The sequence below is a fragment of the Phoenix dactylifera genome, chromosome 16 (assembly GCF_051530095.1).
Source record: "Phoenix dactylifera cultivar Ajwa chromosome 16, Ajwa_hap1_PhDact_Kaust_v1.1, whole genome shotgun sequence".
Lineage (NCBI taxonomy): Eukaryota > Viridiplantae > Streptophyta > Magnoliopsida > Arecales > Arecaceae > Phoenix > Phoenix dactylifera.
The window spans coordinates 24,221,107-24,242,446 of record NC_143205.1 but is presented as its reverse complement, the minus strand read 5'-3'; the positions used below and the strand labels follow the sequence as shown (position 1 = coordinate 24,242,446).

Genomic DNA, 21,340 nt, shown 5'->3' with positions numbered 1-21,340 from the left:
TGTTAAAAAAATATGGATATATGAATATCCATTCAACCCTAATTTCAGGCACGAACTAGCAACATTCTAATCATCGTGGTAAACTTAACTTATGATTATTTTCTATTCAAAATATAGTACAAAAGCAAAGATAATGTTTTTTTTTTCCTAAAAAGATATTGTACCACGCTATAAATTCATTTTTTTTTTCGTGCATTTTTCTGCCATAACTCGCTCTTCTGAGTGGCGTCCGATGCGACGCACCCTCTGCGCTAACCCTGGCCAATTGAGTCACCGTGAATGGCGCCAGTCAGGAAACCAGGGCAACCAGCCAGAGCAGATCGACGGAAGCGTTTATGATCCCAGGCGATCATAGTCAAACTCATCGCTTGTCGCTTTCAGGCTAACATTTTATTATTTTATTTATTGTTCCTTGGCTAGTAAATGTCGACCCCGTTTTGGAATCTTTCGCGATCCTACCCAGCCCTCCCCTCCTTCGTCGCGTCAGCTGCAGCCGCGGCGGCGCCTCCTCTCCCCGCTCCTCTCCTTTCACTGCTCTTCTAAATTCTAAACAAAAGCACACATACAGAACAATCAAACCCCCTTTTCCGCTCAACTAGGGTTTTTCTTCCCAGTCCCGCATCTCCTCTCCTCTGCTGCTGCTGTTAGGGTTTCTGCTTCTCTCCATCTCCTCGCGCTTCCTTGCCAGTGGAGCGGGCCGGACTCTCCTTCGCCGCTGCCATCCGCAAGCACCACCGGATCCTGAGAGCAAGTCCTCCCCGCCAAGCCGCGAGACGAGATGTTCTGGCGAATCCCCAATTTCTCCGCTTCCTCTCCAGTGAGTGCAAACCCTAGCTACAATTTCCCTTTTAACTTCTTAATGCGGTCGAAATTCATTCTTCTGCTGGATTTGACGGAGTGGGAGGAAAAAAAGACTGATGGGATTTCCATGTCTCCATCTCTCCTGTTTCTTTTGCTCCAGTCAGTGTTACTTCCTGTTTGGTCGAAATTTTTGTTTCCTCGCTCTCACAATAATCTTAGTCGTTCTTTACCTAGCGAGCGCTTGCTAAATAACTTTTGTTCGCCTGCCCTCCCAAGTTACCGAGTTCTGGTTTGCTAGATAATCACTGCATGCCATAATTCGGGCAACATTTGGTGAGGCATGTCGAATTTGGTATGGATTTGTTTTGTAACCACATCAGTTGCTCTCCTAGGACACAGTTTTAGCTGTCATTTCTTCACGCTTTTTCTGAAAGTACCAATTTGTAACAATCTTTTCCATTTTTTCCCCAAAGAAAAATGATAAATAACCTTTGCTCGGCGGCTATTAATGGAGCCAAGTCATGCACTCGCTGCAGCGGAGCTCGATTCTTGCTCTGCTTGAAGCTTGTTTGGGAAACATGAGCAGGTGGACCAACGTATGTTGGATTCTGTCAAGACTGTTCCGTGGGTCATAAAAAGTTGCTATTACAAGCTCTTTATTGTTTATTTGGTGCACTGTGCCAGCTGACAGGTCCAAGAAAGAAAGAAGAAAACTTACTAACCATTTCAGTGGAACTAATTTGAAAACTTAAAGCAAACAATTGCATTTGCTGTAGTATGTACAATACCATCGTTCTGTATAATGAGATCGAGAAAGCACCTGAAGCAAGATTCATCAATATATCTAATTCAGTATTTTATCAGTATTTTATGTCCTATGCTGAACTTTGCTGGCAAAACTCCTTGGTTTTAAATAGGATAGGAAAATTTATGAAATTTGCCCCAAGAACCCGCCACCCCCCTCCCCCATGGTGCAGTAATATCTTCTCGTTTCCTTTTTCAATTGTGATTGTAAATCTAATTTGGAGATACTTGGATAACTCTGATTATTGGGTCATGTGAACCTTTGACTAAGCGAGGGAAGAACGGGTGTCTTGAATTTTGCTACGAAGTGTATTTCATCCAGCATACTAGAGTACGTCATATGCTGCTCCTTATCTAATTATTTGATCTTGACTATATGTCAAAGCTTCTAGATAGACATCAATTTTTTTACTTGTTGACTTTCCAGTAAAACATTGCCCTTTTTTGTCATGTCATAAAAATTGTAAATCGCTAACCCTTTATAGAAAAAGAGTCGCAAACTGTGGGCCCAAGGTAAACCCTACTGAACTTGCTGATTGTAATTATCACGCATTTCTGCTGGCTATATTCCATGTCCATGACTTTGTCAGAAATATATTTACTTTCTTTCTATTTATTTTGTGATAGTTAATGATTACAGTTGAAAACAAAGCCTCCTATTCTATTTATTATCCAAATAACACACTACTTGAATTATTTTGTTCTTTCTTATGTAGTTTATATTATTTTTGCAGGTGGAGTTCGTTTTGGACAAAGAGAACTTCACATTGGAAGAGCTTCTGGATGAGGAAGAAATAATCCAAGAATGCAAAGCTTTAAACACACGCTTGATAAATTTGTAATATATCATTTTCTATTTCAGTCCTGTATCATATTTGTAGTGTTAGGCAATATAAAGAAATGCAGTCTGAAAGCATGAAAAAGATGGCTTTTACGTCTATGATTGCCTATCTCTATCTTTTACTATTAGGGAACATTACTAACTTAATCTGCAAGCCTTATCACATCGATATGTTCTTAAATTAAAGATCTTGTTCATTTCTTATAAAGTTTGTACCTTTTGCATGTTCCTTGTATGACACTTACCGATGTTGTTAAGATTGGTATCGAGCTGTAAAATGTAGAGGGAGTTAGATCGGATCACAGGTCACAAGATTTTGTTCTTTATTTCCTTCAAAAAAATTTAAAATACGAAAATATGAAAATTGAAATATGAGTCAACTACAAAATAGACAAATAGAAAATAAAAGGCTATACATATAAAAGTACTAGTTGGTGGGTGGATAAATAGAGAATAAAAAACCACACTTACAAAAAGCCTATTTTCCACCAATGTAAGCCCATAACTCAATGGGATCAACATATGCTCATAAATAGCAGGTGTAATGAAGCAAACAGTGTGTTTGGTTATCCAGTCTTTTTAGATGGAATGTCTTGGAAAGAATAATGATAGGAATTCAATGTATGGTTGTAAAAATACAAAAATCATTTTTTTAAAAAAACTACATAAAATCCAATAACTGGTTTGCTAATTTTACTACTCAAGACTTATTAGCCATAAGTAAAGCCATACTTATAAGAAATGGAATCGGACATAATTTAATATGTAAATAGCTTAATCAGCTTGGGTCTTATGGTCCAAGGGACTATATAATCTATAATACTAATCTTAATGTTATGATCCTAATTGATCCTGATCCGAGGATGAGATCTAGATCATTTGAGTCGATTTTGATCTGGATAATAAGATCTACATTGTGATTTGTGAGATTTAAAAAACCAGGGCAATGACTACATTATGCTATAACTCTTCTAACTTAGAAAACATATTTCTCTTCGGGCTCGTTTGGTTCGCGGGAAGCATTTTCCTTCCTAGGAATATGATTCCTGGGAAACAAATTCCTAGGAAGAGGATGCCTAGGAAAGTACTTTTGGCATGTTTGGTTGACCATGGGAAAGTGACAAATTTCCAAGATGCTTATGTTTGGTTGGCCATCCACTTTCCTAGGAAAGTTATATATAATTCCTATTATGCCCTTAATAAAAATTAGGTTTTTAATGCCTCTTTAATGCTTCTTTAATGCTGAAGGGACTTTTTGGGAAAAAGTAAAAATGGAGCGATTCCCGCCTCATGGGAAAGTAACTTTCCCATGTTTCTCATGGGAAAGACTTTCCCATGAAATGTGGGAATCACATTCCCATGGGAATACAACTTTTCCTTCTCTCTCCTTTGAAAACTCCAACCAAACAAGAGGCATTTCATTACTTTCCCGTTGACCACACTTTCCCCCCTTCTTTTCCCGCGAACCAAACGAGCCCTTCATGTCTAGTTTTTCTATTTAGAAGTATACATTTATAAAGAAAATCATTAGGCATAGTTGAGAATAGACGATGTTTTAAAATGTAGTATATGTGATTGTATGCATGCCTGCATATATGAATATGGTCCCTTGACTGCACTGAGTTGCCTATTTGTGGCTACTATATTTGGCCATACTGCATATGGGCTGCATATGTGGCCTGCTTAAACATTTACAGGTCACAAATGCAACCCACTCTTATGTAGGCTATGCAGACGAAGCAGGTTCAAAATAATGACTAGGTTTCATGCGAGAGTTTCAAGAAGGCTTGATACAATAATAACATTATGCATTAATTATGTGCTAACAAGTAGTAAGCACTAAATGTTAGTTGCTGTTGTTATTAATATCGACATTGCTGTTATTTTATCCAAAAAAATATTACGATCACTATTGCTATTTTTATTGTATTTAACATATTTTCTTTATTTTTAAGTAGCAAAAAATGGTAATTGTATATGCCCCCACCTGTACTGCCTGCATACGACATATGCACCACCATGTGGCCCACCCCTGACCACCTGCTTACCACAGCTGTCTTTTATAACATGGAAGATATAAGCATCCTGATGTCTCCCTTTTTATGTCTAAATGTTTGAATTATTGGGTGGAAACATAACAAGCACCCATGCATTTAACTAGTTGTATTTGAGGATATCTACAATTGGTGGATTTATTATCGTGAAAATGCAAACTAGTTTTCATGAATTCTAAGTCAGGGATGGTCCTTTTATTGCGAATGCCAATGAACTCATAGTATGCTTTATCCATTTCCAGTCTTAGAGATAGATCTCAGGTGGAACAGTTGCTGCGGTATATTGTTGAAGATGCTCCTGAAGATGCTGACAGCAAGCGATCTTTCAAGTAAGTCCAATTAATGGGAAGTTGATCAGTGTTTTATCATTTTCTGCATATTCTCTTTGTTGTATGTTCATTTTTTGACATAAAAAAATATCATGATTTCCTTTTTTTCTTGACTCTTGCTTTTTTTTTCATTGATCTAGATTCCCTTTCATTGCCTGTGAGATATTTACCTGTGAAATTGATGTTATTCTTAAGACCTTGGTAGAGGATGAGGAGGTATGTAGATATTTCACAAATGAAATTCATGCATCTTTTTTGGCTTATGTAATATTAGTTGATATGCTCAAGGGCACTCATTGTTGGCTATTCTTTTGCTGTTGCAGCTGATGAATATGCTGTTTTCTTTTCTTGAGCCAAACCACACACATGGTTCGATGTTGGCTGGGTATTTTAGCAAGGTCTATTGGAAGATTTCTTTTTTATTTTGTTTGTATTTGATTGTTTGTGGCTTAGTATCTTCTGTACTTAACTATTTAATGATCTGATCAAAACTCCTGCGATTCTTTCCTAGGTTGTAATATGCCTTATGTTACGGAAGACAACACAGCTTATGAAATATGTCCAAGTAAGTTCTGAGTCTTCTCCTGACATACTATGCAAAAATAAAAGAAAGTTGATTTATGTCAGTTCGTGGATTTTATATTGACAACCCAGACTTGGATTGGCTAATTATAGGAATAGAAAGCCCAAATAGGCTTTGCAGGGAAGCCCAAATAGGCTTTGTAGGAAAGACCTTTACTTGAATGGTTTTCTGAGCATATTTAAATGCACTCATATCTTAAAAATTCTTATCATCTCCTGTTAGTTCATTTCCCACCATTTTTGTAATGTTTTTGGACTTGTTTCACAAAGTGGCCTCCTTGTTGCTCTCAGCTTGTTAAAATAATACGTAAACAACAAACAAAATAGATAAGAAACACCAGTAGATAGAAACTTTTGATATGTAAATGGTCATGCATGTGTATGGCTGAAGCTATTCTTTAATCTCTTACCTTTTTTATTGTTATTAGCTGTAATTGTTGAAGTCAATAACGTAGAAGCTTAATATTTATATTTGTGCTATGATGCTTGTACTTTTTTGCACTTATGTTTTTAAAATAAGTGCTTTCATAAAGCCAATCTTTACTTGATCTGTTTGTGGGTTTAAGACTTGAATTGACACATCATATAGTGACATTTTTTAATTCATTTTAATAAAAATTCGTTACTTAATGGAGAAATGGTTTCTTGAATTAGAAACATATTACTAATTGAAAAGTCTTCTTACTTGTGTTGAGTGAATGCAATCTCTTTTAAGTTATTCTTTATGATTCTTTTAAAGGCAAAGCCTCTGTATATTTTTCCCCATTTATATTAACATGTTCTATGCTTTGTTTATCAATCAGGCCCATAACACCATTTTCTGCCAATTGGTTGATATGATAGGTACAACATCGATTATGGAGGTTAGTACTTCATACAGTTGCTTTTTGATGTTTTTTTTTTCAAAAAAAATCCCAGATGAAGTCTTTTCTTATCAGAAGAGTGGAAGCTTCATACTATATTCCATAAGTTATACTGTTCAAGTTATACTATTTTATCTTTTATGTTCTAGCAACTGGAAATGATCTTCCATGGTCATTGTACCAATCTCTTGTTATTATATCATTGTGGAATTATGCCATGAAATCCTGGTGTTTGACATACTTTTGTTTTTGTCAGTTCGGTTTAGTTCTTGTTTCTTTGGCATTAACCTGAGTGAATATTCCTCCACTGCAGATTATATATTTTATGCTTTTCTTTGTTTTCATTGAACAGATTTTGATTCGACTTGTTGGTGCTGATGATCATATATATCCAAATTATGCGGATATCATGCAGTGGTTGGCTGATACTAATCTTCTTGAAATGATTGTGGACAAATTGAGCCCATCAGTAAGTGCATCAAATTACTTGTTTTCTGTGATATTGGAAGTGTCTTAATAAAGTAACAGGTACCTTTTACATAGAGACATTCTATTGAAGCAACCCATCATTCATATTGGAGATGACTGATATAATATGCCCGTATATAATATGCCCGTATTGTTATATGACTGATGGTGTACTTAATAATAGTCCAAGACATGCTTCTGGAGATTGGTTTCATAACTCCTTTATTAGTATCTTGTATATTGAACTAGTTGTAGCTATAAAACTAATCCTCCTGCCAAAAGTGGTCAGCTTCATGACCTTTTCTTTCACCATTAATTCCTTCCAAGACCTACATCCTTTGTCTATGTTGGCCTTTTGCTTGTTTCTCACAGCGAGTGGCTTATGTTGCTATTTTGCTCCATGGAACGCCCGAAAAAATGGAATTTTAATGCTATACATTCATTTTTCTTTTCTTTTCTTTTCTTTTTTCCTCGCTAGCTCTGAACCTAAAGGAAGACCTCCATCTTTCTTATCCAGTCATGCTGTCCATGTATTAAGACTAAGCATAATGCATGCAATATCCATGCATTGGGTCCTAAATTAGTTAAGGACTAGCAATACCAGCTCAATGTTTGGTGCTGATATGCGTACTGGTCCAGGTCTCAATGTCGATATTTTTCTAAGACAAAATGGAGATTTCTACAATCAAAATATTTTATATCCAGATTTTTATGTAAGAGATGATTATCTGAAGCTAGAATTGATATTCCTGAAATCTTCACCATTTCTATTTTGTTGCTTTTTTTTTTAGTTTAACAGTTATTACTTGGGATAACTCTGTAAACTGGATTCAATTGACATAGTTCCATAAAGGGCAAGGATTGTGATGGAAGTTAGGAAACAGGTTAGGGAACAGGGATAAGCCAACTCTGCCCAGCCCTGGAACTTTTACTCCAGGGTAGGGCTCTTTTGCCAGGAAAAAATATTCTAGCACTGTCTAGGTATGAAATTATGTGTTTTTAGTGGGGTATGGTTTATCTCACTCTGTTCACCATGCTATTCTCAAATCAAGCTCGGCACCAGAGTCTCTATTCATTGTTGCATTTTAAGTTGTAATGTGTTCTCATAAATTCTCGTATTCATACCCTAGTTGGTCATCTGCTTTTTGTTTGTCTTATTATCTTTTGCGTCAACCAGAGTTCACCTGAAGTTCATGCAAATGCTGCTGAGGTGCTCTGGGTCATCATCCGAAATGCTCCATCCGCTCTAGCTGCCAAAGTTTCCAGTCAAAGGTATTTGTTTAGATGATCAGTTTTCCTCTATTCTTTATGATGTATTCTTCTATTTTGGTTAATTGTTTGGTTTCACTTGATGTTTATATGCAGCTTTGTTGCAAGGATATTTGGTCATATGCTGGAAGATTTGCTGTGTAAATCTGCTCTTGTCCACTCATTATCAGTATGCATTGCCTTGTTGGATCCTAAAAGATCTGCTTCTTCTGCTATTATTCATTCTGTCAGAAGTCAGCATATATATGAACCATCTATTCATGTTGATCCTGAAATTGTTTGTGCCATGCTACCAAAATTGGGTACGTTAGCAAGATATATTTTATGTGTTCTGTTTGCATGATCCATTTTCTGCTAACTAGTGTCATATTCTCATAATTTATCTTGTCCTTATTTATTATTGTTTGCCCAAAAACTTGTCATTTTTGTTGGTGTGTTCTTAACTTCTCAAGTTTTAGGTGGTTGCGGTTTCTTGTTTCAAAAGGCTTTTGCATGTCTTAGATTGAATGGCAATGAGGACTTCAGTAGCATCATTTGGTATCATGGAGTGAGATTTTTCATGCTGAGGAACTGAATGGAGGAAATGAAGGGTTTGGGTGTTAATAGTTAAGTGATGTTGCTGTGACTTCACTTGGGGACTTTGTCTTGGAAGAAGTTGAAGATGTTTAGGTTAGCCTGCGAAGGTATAAAAATTGATTAAAAAAATAGGGGTTGGAAATGAATGTCATGTAGTAATGGGGTTGTTTTATTTTTTTTATTTTTAAATCCAATATGGAAGCAACTTGGAGTCCCTAGGCTATTACTCAGGTGTAAGTTTGGGCTGTCCACTAGATCTAGGGATAGGTATGGAAACGTCTCTTTGCTCTTAGGACTTCTGACGTGTCATGCCATTTAAAAATAGTTCACTGGCTGACGGATGGAGGTTGGAACTCTCCAGAGTACCATATTCGCGTGCCCACAGGGGCGGAGGGAGTTGATAGGATGCAGTGTTTTCTCTTTGAATAAATTCTTAGTGTTAGAATCAATTTAACATTTTATTCTGATGTTCAAAGGATCAATGATAGGCCTGCCATGGACCACTCTCTGGACGGGCCATCCCAAGCCTGCACTTCATTTGGGTTCAAATTCAAAGTTGAAGATTAGGCCCAAGCTCATCCTGGTCCAAAACAACATTATCCAAGCCTGGATTGGTCTGTCTGAATTTGGAGCGTGGGGGTGTTGGTTGGTGGATGGTGGATGGTCCAAAGGAGGAGAGAGAAATGATTGGATCCCCATGTATACATGTCATGAAGTTCTAGCTGTTCATCAGCTGGTTGACCAGGCTATTTGCAACTCCTTACATCATGGGACCATAGATAGAAAACTGTCAGAAGATTATTTTTGCTGCAGAGATACTGTAGTATTGTTGATTCCATGTAGTTACCTAGTTTTCTAGTAGATCTCTAAGCTCTGCTAATATTGAGCTCTCTAAATGTTACTAAATTTTATGTACAGTTCTCTTTTTGAAAACTATTGATTTTGGAGGTTTAGATTGTTGTGTGGATTGTAGGGTATTCTTTGGTCCATCTTGAAGTCCTGTGGTACCTATAATCTTGGAACCATCGAGCTCTATGATTGTCAATAATAACTCATTGTTCGGGCTCTGCAATTAATGTGATTCCTATATGACTAATAGCTTATTACATTTCAGTTCTTTGTCAGTATTCACATGTTCTTCAGGAGCTTTGTTTAGTTCAATCCATTTAGTTCAGTCTATCATAAGCTTGCATTTGGTTTACTATTGGTTGTTAACTGCACACCTTTGACCATGTTATTTTGCAGGTGACTTGCTTAAATGTTTGGATGTATCATCTGATGTGAATACCCTGCCTACTACTTATGGTCGACTACATCCTCCACTTGGGAAGCATCGCCTAAAAGTATGTACCTTCTGGAGCATAGTTATGCTTTAATCATTAATTCTTGTGTAGGCAATGTGCCTTCTAGAGCATAGCCGTGCTTTAGTTATGGATTGTTGTGTACAAAATGGTTGACTAATTGCAAATAACAAAAAAAGAGCAAAAGTTGTAGTGGCAACAAAATAGCATACAACAGTTCAGCTTATATACCAATAACTGATTCTGTATTGAGTATGACATTTTTTTTCATACACCAATATTTGGCCTATTCTTTGTCGTATTTTCTGTTCTCACCTAATTTGAAAATAAAAGCACTCTTTGAAATTAATAAAACAAGTTCACGCCTCTTTTGCAATTTCCAAAAGGTCTCTGTGTATTGCTATAGATTTAAACATTGCTTGTATAAATTTTGTATATTGGATTTCCAGATAGTGGAGTTCATTACGGTGTTGTTGGAGACTGGTAGCGAAGCTGCCGGGAAGGAATTGATTAGATCTGGGGGCATTAATGGTGTTCTAGATCTCTTTTTTGAGTAAGCTATATTATCTGAATTCTTGGCAACTTATGCACATTGCTTATTGTATTGATTATGTTATGAATGATTGGTGCAGCTATCCATTCAATAATTCATTGCATCATCAAGTAAAGAGCTTGATAATGTCATGTCTGGAGAGCAAGCATGGTGCGATTGTTGATCACCTCTTTTGTGAATGTAATATAATTCAGAAATTTCTACAAGCAGACAAAATTCCTTTTCTTTCTAGAGATTCTAGTGTGGTAAGTATTGGTGTAGTTTCTTTTTCACAGTTATTGTAGCACATGATGCCATCAAATTTTTTTCTTTTTTTGATTTTTAAATAAAATATGGCTTTACAGGTTACCATACCTGCTGCCGGAAGACAGCCACCTCGGGCTGGCTACATTGGACACATTACACAAATTTGCAACAAACTTGTTCAACTTGGAAGCAGCAATGATCATATTCGGGCTTACTTACAGGTTAACTATTTTGTGGATTTCTTGTATCTGAAAAAAGCTAGTTTCATTGTATCTGGTTGTTCATCATTCTTATTCTCTCTGTGCCTGGCATATATCATGCAGAAGCTTGTTAAGTAGCTATGGTAAACCTTTCATGGTGAGGAAACCTTTCATATCAGCTGCATTAAGGGCTGTATATTTTTCTCTTTTTTTTATTTTTTTATGAGGGCTGTACATTCTTAGTGAAAGATAGTGGAAAGTATGGAGTGGATATTTCCTTCAGAAATTAGGACCCTCCTTGGAGATTGATGAAGCTTGAATGAGGAAATGTTACACACTTGCTCCCAATGTCTTCATTTAACCCACTGAAAACTCAGGTTGCTGGCATATACTTCGCTTAGCCCTAACTTAAAAAGTTAGGGAGCTGTAAAAAATAATACTAACCACCAATCAAGGGATGCCATGTAACTATTCAAGGTTAAGGAGCCTCATAGGAGGCAGGGACAACTGCTTATTTTCTGAATGTATGGACCGTTATCTTTGTTAGTAAGGTTCACCGAACTGGAACCAAGTGAGAAGAAAAGTAAAAGATAATAATGTGAGATGATATGGACATGCATAACAAAGATATGAGGGGGCCCTAGTAAGGAAAGGCTCTGTTTTACAGTGCCTTGCAGTCATGGAAGTTGCGAGGGATCTAGAAAACATCATTGTAAAAAGTTGAAGGATATCCTTAATAAAAGTCATTGATGGCTGACCAAGATAATAAAGATCATTGGCAGTTATCCAGAAAGCCTACTGCAATTGTTGCGAATTGGCTTGATGGTAATGAGTGGTAATTTATGGACGTATTAATGTATTACACACTTATATGTAAATGCAGTGTCTTTACTAGATAAGTTCTTAAGGGGGTAATTCTTCTGTCATTATTGAACTACATACTCTGGGAGAGTAGATATTCTAAGATGGGATAATTTCAGTCTTTCATGTATACAATATGGCCAATAAGTGAATGCCATTTCATAATCTTGTTTGTGGATGGATTGTTGAATCTATGTTCCATATTTAGTTCGTATCTATCTTGTTGATTCTGTACATTTTTGTGGCGAATAACTGAGTTTGGAATACCAAAACTACCATAATCCTGTTTAGTCACAAGCATCCAATTTATGTATATAATTTTTCTCTCTTAAAGTTATTGCAACATCCATGCCACCTTTTTCTTAAGGCTTTTGTTGTTGGATGGTTTGGATTGACTAAATATCAGAAAGAGAAGCAGAAAAAGACTTCAGTTAACATGGATTAAAGCTGTAGAAAGGATTTGGGAAAAGCTAGTAGTGGGAGATGATAGGGATGAATCTCAAGAAAGAATATGTAATACTGACCCCAAATGGAATATTTGGAATAATTCTTGTTTATCATGGTTAAGAAAGCTATCATTCGAATAATATGATTTACTTCATACAGATAACACTGCCTTTATAGAGAATATTACAATATATTATCTTTAGAGGTTCAAAGCTTTTATTGACTATGGCTTTTGTGCTTTTGTAGGAATCTGGAGAGTGGACAGATTGGCAAAGTACAGTACTACGTGAACGAAATGTCATGGAAAATGTTCACCAATGGGCCTGTGGGTATGTAAATGCTGCAATAGAATATACTATTCTTCTAATGGTTGATGAAGTATTAGATGGAGAATCTTTTTCCGAAGGCATGAAAATATATGAAGAACTGATTTTTTTTCTTTTTTGGTTAAAAATATACAACTACACTTGAATTGGCTTTGTGGATGTAGATAATTTTCGATTCTTATCACTTTTTCTGCAACAATTTAACTTTTCAAATAATCATTTTCTTTTCAATTATCAATGCATAATGATCTATCTGCTAATTCTTTGTTGAGCTTTTGAAACCTTATTTGGGTAATTCAGCAAGTTGAGTTTTTAAAACATTTTTGGCTAATTCAGCAAGTTGTTTCCGTAATCTATGCAGCCGTCCAACAGCATTGCAGGAAAGAACAAGAGATAGTGATGAAGATGAACTTCATGAAAGAGACTATGATGTTACAGCCTTGGCAAATAATTTAAGCCAGGCATTTAGATACAATGTTTATGAAAATTATGATGCGAATGAGGTAATCTGCTGAGGCTAATACCTTGAACAGCATATTTTTGCTTCCTTACTGTTTCTGCGCTTTAGCATTATTGTGGTAATGAGGTGATTCTGCCTCCAGGTCCAGGGGTCCCTTGATCAAGATGATGAGGTAAAAACCTGGTTTGTTCTGGTTCCTGGAGCATAATTATATATCAGATTTACAGTATCACTAAAACATGTTTCGGTTGAACCCATTGGTGTGGCTTCTTTCCTCCTCATTTTCTTTTTTTTAGGTCCCCCCTTTTTTTTGAAAATGTTGCAAAATTTGATAGCAGACAATAGTTTTCCTTACAGTCAAATCTTTTCTTGTATGTCAGATGATCAGGAAACTGCTCAACTGATTTGTCCTAAGAAGCAAAATAGGCTATTGAATTGGACAGGGCCCTAAGGTTCCTAAGGTTCTGGGTTTTTGTTTCTACTAGGCTGGGTGTTTTTCAGGTCATTGACTTGAGGCAGAAAAGTCGGGAAAATGTAATTTAAAAGAGATGGTAGAATATGAAACCAAAAGTTGAATATTTAGCAAGTTTTTATTTGGCAAAGTAACAATATGAAAACAGATAGTTTAATTGTAAAGTTTAATTAAATAAATTATGGTTAGTCAAGCAAATGATGTCGCTGATAATATACTGTCCTACATAGCTAATAAAAGTCTCTTTATTTTCACGTGGATTATTAAAGAGTGTGAAAGGTGATATGGAAGTTTGAATGTCTATCCTCATGTCATGTTTTGACCAATCCTGAAAAACTGCAGGAGGTGTACTTTGATGATGAATCTGCTGAAGTTGTCATCTCTTCTCTGAGACTTGGAGGTGATCATCAGAGGTATATTTTATACTTTTCTTGTCTGTGTCTATCTGTGTTTAAGAGGATCATTTCTGCTGACATTTCCACCATTTTCCCTAAAAAAAATAGCAGTTGTCTTTTCACAAATTCCAACTGGTTTGCTTTCCAAGAAGATGGTATCACTGAGCCTGTGAGCACATCAGCTTTTGATAAAATGGATGATATCAATATTGAGGGGACTACTGATGCTGGTAACAGTAGTGATGATGAGGTGGTGGTCGGAGTTGACGAGCTGGCCAAGTCCGTGTCTTCTCAAAATGAGTATCCTGTGACCAACAAAAGTTTGAAGAGGGAAGTTACCCTAAATGGGTTAACAGATGCAGCAAAGGTAAATGTCCTTGATGATGTGGGCCTTTTTCAGTTTGATGCAACTGAGAATGAGGACCTGTTCAATGATCATTCACTGCCTGAATGGGTCGGATGGCGTGAACCTTCTGATATTCAGGTTGATGGTTCTGGTGAATTTTCAACCACATCCGATCCTGTGGAGGCTGCTGTAATTCCTACCACTGATGGCATGACTGGAGCCCTTGCATGTGGCAGCCCTGCTACGTCAGAGTTTAATAAAGCGGAAAAGGCCAACGCGATAATGCCTTCTTTATTTGAAGAGGATGCGGAGTTTGTAGGCGTAGATATGGAGGGAGTAGGGAGGGCGGTGGAGAGAGCTTTCGAAGAAGGCATCAATGGAGAGGCGAGCACCATGAAAAGGAACATTGTTCTCAAGGTGGCAGAACTGCAGAAGCCTGGCGAGGAAGCAGCGGGGATGATGAGCCATTGGCGAGTAGAGCCAGAAATGGGTGTTGTTCAGGAATAGCCGAGTCCCATCTAGCAATGTCTCTTCAGTGGCTGGTGTACATGTACAGTATCATCAATTCAGAGGTACATCTGGCAGCAGATGTACATATACTGTATCATATTCTAACTCTGCTCCTGTAGGAAATGGCTGGGTATGCCATGTGATTTGTGGTGTTGTTTCTACTCATTATCATAATCATTGATAGCCTTCATCCTGCACTCTCGCTCTTTTTTTTTTTAATTTTTTTCTTGTTCCTTCTTGCTGGAGTATGAGGAGCTAAATCTTGGTCAAGTTCCGCATGTTCAATTCTTAAAAGAGGGGAATTTTGGTTTCATCCAGCGATTCAGATTTGCAGCGTGAAACCCGGTTGCTTCTTTAAATTTATTGTTAAATAATCAGCGTAGTTGTTTATGTGATCCGGTCGAGTCTAGCAGAATTGATTGGCATTGGCACGATAATTTTGTGTATGTGATCGTACCTTCATCAACATGGGTTGCCCTCGTTTCGGAAAGAGGGAGATCTGGTGGTTCATTGTACGGCTACCCTCCTTGTCGTTTCCTTTATTTTATTTTATTTATTTAATTTTTTGTTCATATCCTTTACTCATTTGACGATGCATACCTAGATTGTGACTCTCCTGTTTTATCTTCTCTCTCTTTTTTTTTCGCTTTATGAGATGCTTGCCGGACCCATTGCACTCTGCCGCCCGTGTTCCAATTGAGTAATGAAGTGAGGCTGTCGGAAGTCTAGGGCATGTTTGGATGGCCGTCTAACACAGTTTTGCGGGTAAGTCGTAATGTAGTCGCGTGTAGAAACAAACTAGGCATAAAGAATGGTGTGCTTTAAGATCTGTGCATATTGACAAATGATGAAAGATGATGTGCTTTGAAATCTGTGCATGTGGATAAATGATGGAGGTGGTGTGTTTTGAGATCTACACAAGTATATGGATGATAGAGAATAGAGTATTTTGGAATTTATATAGATGGATGGATGATAGGGAATAAAATACTTTGTGATCATTGTAGACGGATAAATGATAGAAGATGAAGTGCTTTGGGATCCATACAAGTGGATGAGAGAGGATGCAGCATATTGATGTCTGTGCAAGGGGATGGATGATAGAGGATGAAGCTCTTTAAGATCTATACAGGTGGGTGAATGGCAAAGGATATAATGCTTTAAAATTTGTGCATGCAGATGGTTGACAAAGAGATGGATGTATTGAGATTTGTGCAGGTGAATGGATGAAAGAGGTGCTTTAAGATCTATGTAGATGGATTGATGATAAAGGATGGAGTGCTTTGAGATCTAAACAAGCAGATGATGAAGTATTTTGAGATCTGTGCAAGTTGATGGATGATAATGGATGGAGCATTTTGAGATTCATGCAGATGAATGAATAATAAAACATAAAGAACTTTGAGAGGGTTTGAAAGTTATGATCCGATTCTCTATGAACGATGTTATGATCCAAATAGATGACTAGGACATGTTGCTGCGGTGAGTTTAAAATTTTGATGCTAATTGATATTTTTTAATTTGTTAAGGCTTTGAGTGCAAATAGCTCAATGGAAAGAAATTTCTGCAATTTTTTTCTTAATTACGCTCATCTTGCCCTCCATTGTTAATTTTACCAAAGGTGGAGGTGGTTGTTTAATAACGGCGACGCGGCACGAAAGCGAGGGAGAACGAGGACCGAGAGAGCGAGAAGCGGGGTACAGGAGGCGGGGCAAGAGAGAGGTAATAGAGGAGGAGTGATGAGCAGTAGGGTTCCGCTGGGCCTTTCTCCCTCTTCCTCGCCCTCCCTCTCCCCTTCCCCCGTGCTCAATGGTAACAATAATAACCCCCAAATCCCTGCCCTCCGCGTCCCTCCTGGGCTCGGGGTAAGGGTTAGAGTTTCTCGAAGCAGCGGCGGCGGAGGCTTCCCTCCCTCCTCCTCTCCGGCTCTCGGAATCCGGAACCCCTCGAGACCAGCAGGTAATATCTTATCTCATCCACCAATCCAATTTTGTATGGCCTTCTTCCTCCCCTCCGATTCCTCTGCGGGTTTTCAAATTTGATGGTTGGCTTATTATTATTGTTATTATATCGCTGAAATTCGCTCGACATGATGAACATCTGCGTTCTTTGAATCGAAGTGCTAAAAAATTCGCGCCCCTCCTGTTGGATCTGTGTTGGAATTTACGCTGCTTCCATGTTTTCGTCGCACAGAATAGTTCTCCATCTCTCTTTGCGATCGGATAAGAGCCATCCGGCTCTGTGGATCTGCGATTCTCGGATCGGATCATTGAGCACGAAGCGGCAAGCAGGCAGGCTAGCTGCCCTAGGGTTGGTCAAGTTTCTATGTTCTTTATCTTAATGTTTTTTAAGGGCGAAAAGGGTTTGTTCGGCTTCACATGGTATTGCAATGAAGGATAACGCACGGGGACTGGAGCGGCTGATGATTTGGTTGTTGTTTTGCTTCCACCTACGTGCCTCGGAATTTAGGTAACATTCACTTAATTAGGAGGTTAGCGGCTAGCAACTTTAGGGAAGAGATTTCAAATTATTTGCAACAACTTGTTTTACTTCGTTGTCCTTCCTGATTAAACTCGTCGAAACAGACGGTGATTTTTCTACACTTATCCTGAAAGTCTCAATGTATATCAGAATACGATCAGATAATGTGTCTGGCAGTCTATCAATTTATCACCCAATACCACTTGTTGCAACATAGCATGCCTCTCGTCCATCTGGGGCACAACCGTTTGTCTGTTTTGAACGTCATGTTAGATAAATGGAATTGGATTTGCTCATCAATGTAGAAAGAACTTTGTCTGATCTGAGCAATAGCGTTCAGTTCCGTCTCACCAACTGCCTTATTGATATGCTCTTTGAAAATTCATTCAATCATCTTACTTTCTTATGTAGGAATTTGCAGAGCCAGTCAATCGGTTGATTTGTTTCCCTCCATTTGCCCCGAGGTGGTTGTTCGAGATGCACGATTGGAAGATTGTTGGGAAGTGGCAGACACTCACTGTAGCTCCTTCTTTCCAGATTATACTTTCCCAGTAGATCTGGTTCTGAGGATCGACCGATTTGTGGCGTTGCTATCTGGATTCTCAGTGCCTCCAGGTTGCATGAGGACATGCCTTGTTGCTGTTACGGGTACTTCAGTCAATGATAACATATATGTTGGATGCGAGGACTTCAAAGTTGGAGGCTTTGAGGGAAGATTCAGCTTTAGCAGGGGATCGGTGGCTGGAATTCTGACAGTAGATACCGTGGCTGATTTCCTTCCTAGAAAAGGCCCACTTCGACAAAGAAGGTTAGTCATATTTCCATGTTCAAAAAACTGTGGGTGCTCAGATTCTTAAATTTATCTTGCCGGACCATGCATGTGCACCCCCCTAACACACACTCGAACACCTCTGAGTCTGTGTTGCATTTATTTTATTTACATCTGTTAGATGAAACCTTTCTCTGCCTTTGAACTTCATAAGAACTTAGTTGCATCTTTAATCAGGGCTTGGTTACAGAGTTCACTCGGCATTCACTGTTTACAGCTTGTAGCGAGATCCTGTGCATAAAGATGTAGTGTTACAACGTTTACATGTAGATATAATTACTGCTAATCTGATGCATGGACGATATGCATGCTGAAAATTTCACTCATTATAGTGTAAATATTTCTAACCCATAGATTCAAAAACTGAAGGAGCATGATGGTACTATCGGTATTGTACCGTTCTGATAGAAAACTGGCAACATTATTGGTGTTGGGATGCTAAAACCATCTGTTCCAGTACCCACCGTATTAATCGTATTGCTTTGTATTTTGGCATACTGGTCAATTGTAATGATTTTTCATTATTTTCGATGCTGTTAGTTTTGTTACGTATTCTCGGTACAAGTACCATAGCAATACCATACCTTTCTGATGGAAAAAATGCATGTAGTGTGGTACTGGTATTTAACACCTTAATTCTGGCTTATAATACACAAGCATACAGAAAAAAGACAATGAGTCTGGCTGAAATTATCATGAAAAATTCGCACAATCTTCTTAGAGAAGGAAAACCATTCTTGCTTCAGATACTCTATTCTTAAGGTAAATTATGTAAATTGTTTAGCTAATTCTTAAAGGATTAAATGTAAAGACATTCTTTTGGAAATCACAGCCGCATTTTGGTACTCTTTGGTTAGATGTAAATTTTTCCATTGAAACCAAGGCCACAAATTTTAAGGACGGCCCAGCAAGTAGAGGAGTTATGCCATGTTTAAGGAGTTAGCGAAAGGAAGTGAAAGACAAGATAACTTAGGAGATTGGTGATGATAGATACTAAAAGAAGCTTGCATTTAATAGAAAATCCAGCATTTTACTGGAATAAATGACAGAAGCATGGTTGGGATAATGCTAACTGGTTCTGATGGTTATTAGTATTATCATGTATCTTACTGACTAATACAGAAAAGCTTATAGCATGATAACATGCATGCCTTCATTTCTGAAATGCGAGCCTTGCCTTCAGTGTTCCTAACACAATCTATTTTCCTGTCAAACGAGGAAAGGAGAATAGCAGCTGGTATTGAGGTGAGGGGAAGATCAGGAACATCTTTTGATGATCAAAGCTGTTTTGAGTGATTAACTATGGGATAATGTTTGTGATTAGACAATTTTGTTACTCAGTGATTGGGATAATGTTTGTGATGAGAGAGAGAGAGAGACAGAGATTTCTCTTTGATAAACTTATTGAGTTCTTAACTAGGTTTTCACGCTCCTCTTGATCAGCGGCCTTTCCCAGGGGGAAGAAGAAAAATTGACTTACTGAGTTTAGTGTTGCTTTTAAATGACACTGACTTATCCATGAGAGCCCTCTAATGGAATTAAAAGTTTTTCTTTGGCAGCTATGCCCCCATCTTCAACCGCTCTTTTATTTTCTCCAATATTATCATTCCCTTTCTTTCTTTCTTTCCTGCTCTTTCCTTTTTCCTTCCCTTCTCCTTATTAGTAAAAACTCTACCTCTGTTTATTTATGTTTCTCCTTGTTATTCTTTCCCCTCACCTTTATTTATGTTGATTATAGTCGATATGTAATAGTTCAAGTTCAAATTTACAGCTACCATTGACAGTTGTGAGGGTGAGTGCTTATGCAGTGATAATGCATTGTCTATCTGTACCTCCTTGTGTGCTTCCATTTGATAGTTTTACACCCGTTTGATGGTTCAGATAAGCTCAGAACTAAGAGAGTCTTCTCATACCATTCAACGTATATATAACCTTTACACCATTGACACTTTGGAGTTTTCTGCCCATGTAGGCATACTTCCATAGTTTCTTTATTCATGAGATTACATTTTTAGTAGGGTAGAAAACAGGTCCCATTCTACTGGCTTTATTTGGCTGGTAACCCACCTTTTGGATTCAGAAGCCAGATAGCGTTCTTGAGATAAACTCTATCTTGTAATACATCTTGTATGAGAATTCAGAATGGACAAAGTTTGAGTACAACAGATGACTAGGTGTTGTTTGATTGACTGTTTAACAGCAGAATGGATGACCTGTAGACAGGAGAATTCTTGATGTCAGTGGTTTTGATGCATTTGCATGAGTTTAATCTTTCCAGCTGAAGTACTCAAAACATCAGGTGAAATAATTTAAATATCTAACATCAGAGGTTCAAGTCTCAGTTGTTGCAGTCAGTTGCGCATATATTCGGGCAATATTTGAACTAATCTTGAAGTTTATGCAGAAGTGGGATAGCATATATATCTAATGTTGCAGTTCGGGAGGCAGACAGGCGGAGGGGCATCGCCAAAATGCTTATTGCCAAGGCAGAGGCCCGAGCCCGGAGCTGGGGCTGCCGTTCCGTTGCACTGCATTGTGACGCAAACAACTTGGCCGCCATGAGATTGTACAAAGGCCAGGGCTTTAAATGCATCAGCGTGCCAGAACACGCGAGGTGGCCCCAGCCAAAGACTTCCCCGGGTACCAAATTCAACTTTATGATGAAACTACTGTCCCAAAAAGGAGCCAGCTGATGGAGTAGGTGTGGGTGCTACAGCTGCATTTGCTGCTGTCGGCCCAGCTCTTCATGGTTGCAGAATGGGTTCAGTGGATTGTGTACTAGTGGAGTGGACAAGTCGAATTGCCATAGGTCATGTTCTCCTTGATCGTATTCAGTGGTCGATGTATTTACCCTGTACTCGAAAGCTTCTTGTCATATGTTGCTCAGCGGAGGAAGATGAAAATGTTGTATGCTTATGATCCTGGTCTGCGGTTAAAAAGCTCAAATTACTGAACGTAGTCCCAGTGCGTTGTCATTTTTGTTGCCTGCTCGTTAATCTGGTCTAACGCTCTTCGGGCCAGTCCAGAGCAGGGAGACTAACATTGAGGAGGAGACATTCCATCGCTTGATAAATTTAATCACTGCTGCACCTGTCCTTTCTGACATAGGCAGCGAGCTGCTTCGTAGCATGGCTGTGATTGTGTACGTAGTTGCAGGTTGGACTGGCCACGGCCTCCGCTGGCCACCTGGTGGGAGTGGGACTTTGCATGCCATGTCTCTTTGCGCCTGCATCCGCATCGACTAGGTTTTCATCAGTCCTATGTATTTTCGTCTGTGTGGATATGTACTTTGTTTGCTCGACCAAGATTTTGGATTTGTATGGGTG

At 38.2% G+C, this 21,340-nt stretch overlaps 2 protein-coding genes across 18 annotated transcripts; both read left to right on the top strand.

The window, feature by feature from the left end:
- Nucleotides 1-279: 279 nt before the first annotated feature.
- Nucleotides 280-14,901, top strand: LOC103718249 (uncharacterized). Of its 14 annotated transcripts, none has more exons than XM_089927970.1 (20): nt 280-817; nt 2,340-2,443; nt 4,743-4,829; nt 4,970-5,045; nt 5,153-5,227; nt 5,341-5,394; nt 6,215-6,274; nt 6,627-6,743; nt 7,920-8,014; nt 8,108-8,313; nt 9,833-9,930; nt 10,338-10,441; nt 10,521-10,686; nt 10,786-10,908; nt 12,442-12,524; nt 12,883-13,024; nt 13,124-13,153; nt 13,799-13,866; nt 13,960-14,215; nt 14,333-14,901. In XM_089927970.1, exons 1-20 carry the CDS (start codon nt 779-781, stop codon nt 14,699-14,701), a joined length of 2,352 nt encoding a protein of 783 aa, XP_089784096.1. In that variant the 5' UTR covers nt 280-778; the 3' UTR covers nt 14,702-14,901. The 14 variants fall into 14 exon arrangements, with proteins under 14 accessions (XP_089784096.1, XP_088569007.2, XP_089784095.1 ...); XM_088712881.2 differs by having other exon boundaries at nt 13,796-13,866; XM_089927969.1 differs by having other exon boundaries at nt 13,796-13,866; nt 13,957-14,215.
- A 1,259-nt stretch (nt 14,902-16,160) lies between these two features.
- Nucleotides 16,161-20,972, top strand: LOC103718251 (Acyl-CoA N-acyltransferases (NAT) superfamily protein). Of its 4 annotated transcripts, none has more exons than XM_008806978.6 (4): nt 16,161-16,186; nt 16,326-16,663; nt 17,597-17,993; nt 20,419-20,972. In XM_008806978.6, the coding sequence occupies exons 1-4, from the start codon at nt 16,176-16,178 to the stop codon at nt 20,705-20,707; spliced, it is 1,035 nt and encodes a 344-aa protein (XP_008805200.3). In that variant the 5' UTR covers nt 16,161-16,175; the 3' UTR covers nt 20,708-20,972. The 4 variants fall into 4 exon arrangements, with proteins under 4 accessions (XP_008805200.3, XP_088569010.2, XP_089784101.1 ...); XM_088712884.2 differs by lacking the exon at nt 20,419-20,972 and adding an exon at nt 20,218-20,379; XM_089927975.1 differs by lacking the exon at nt 20,419-20,972 and adding an exon at nt 20,215-20,379.
- The last annotated feature ends 368 nt before the right edge of the window (nt 20,973-21,340 follow it).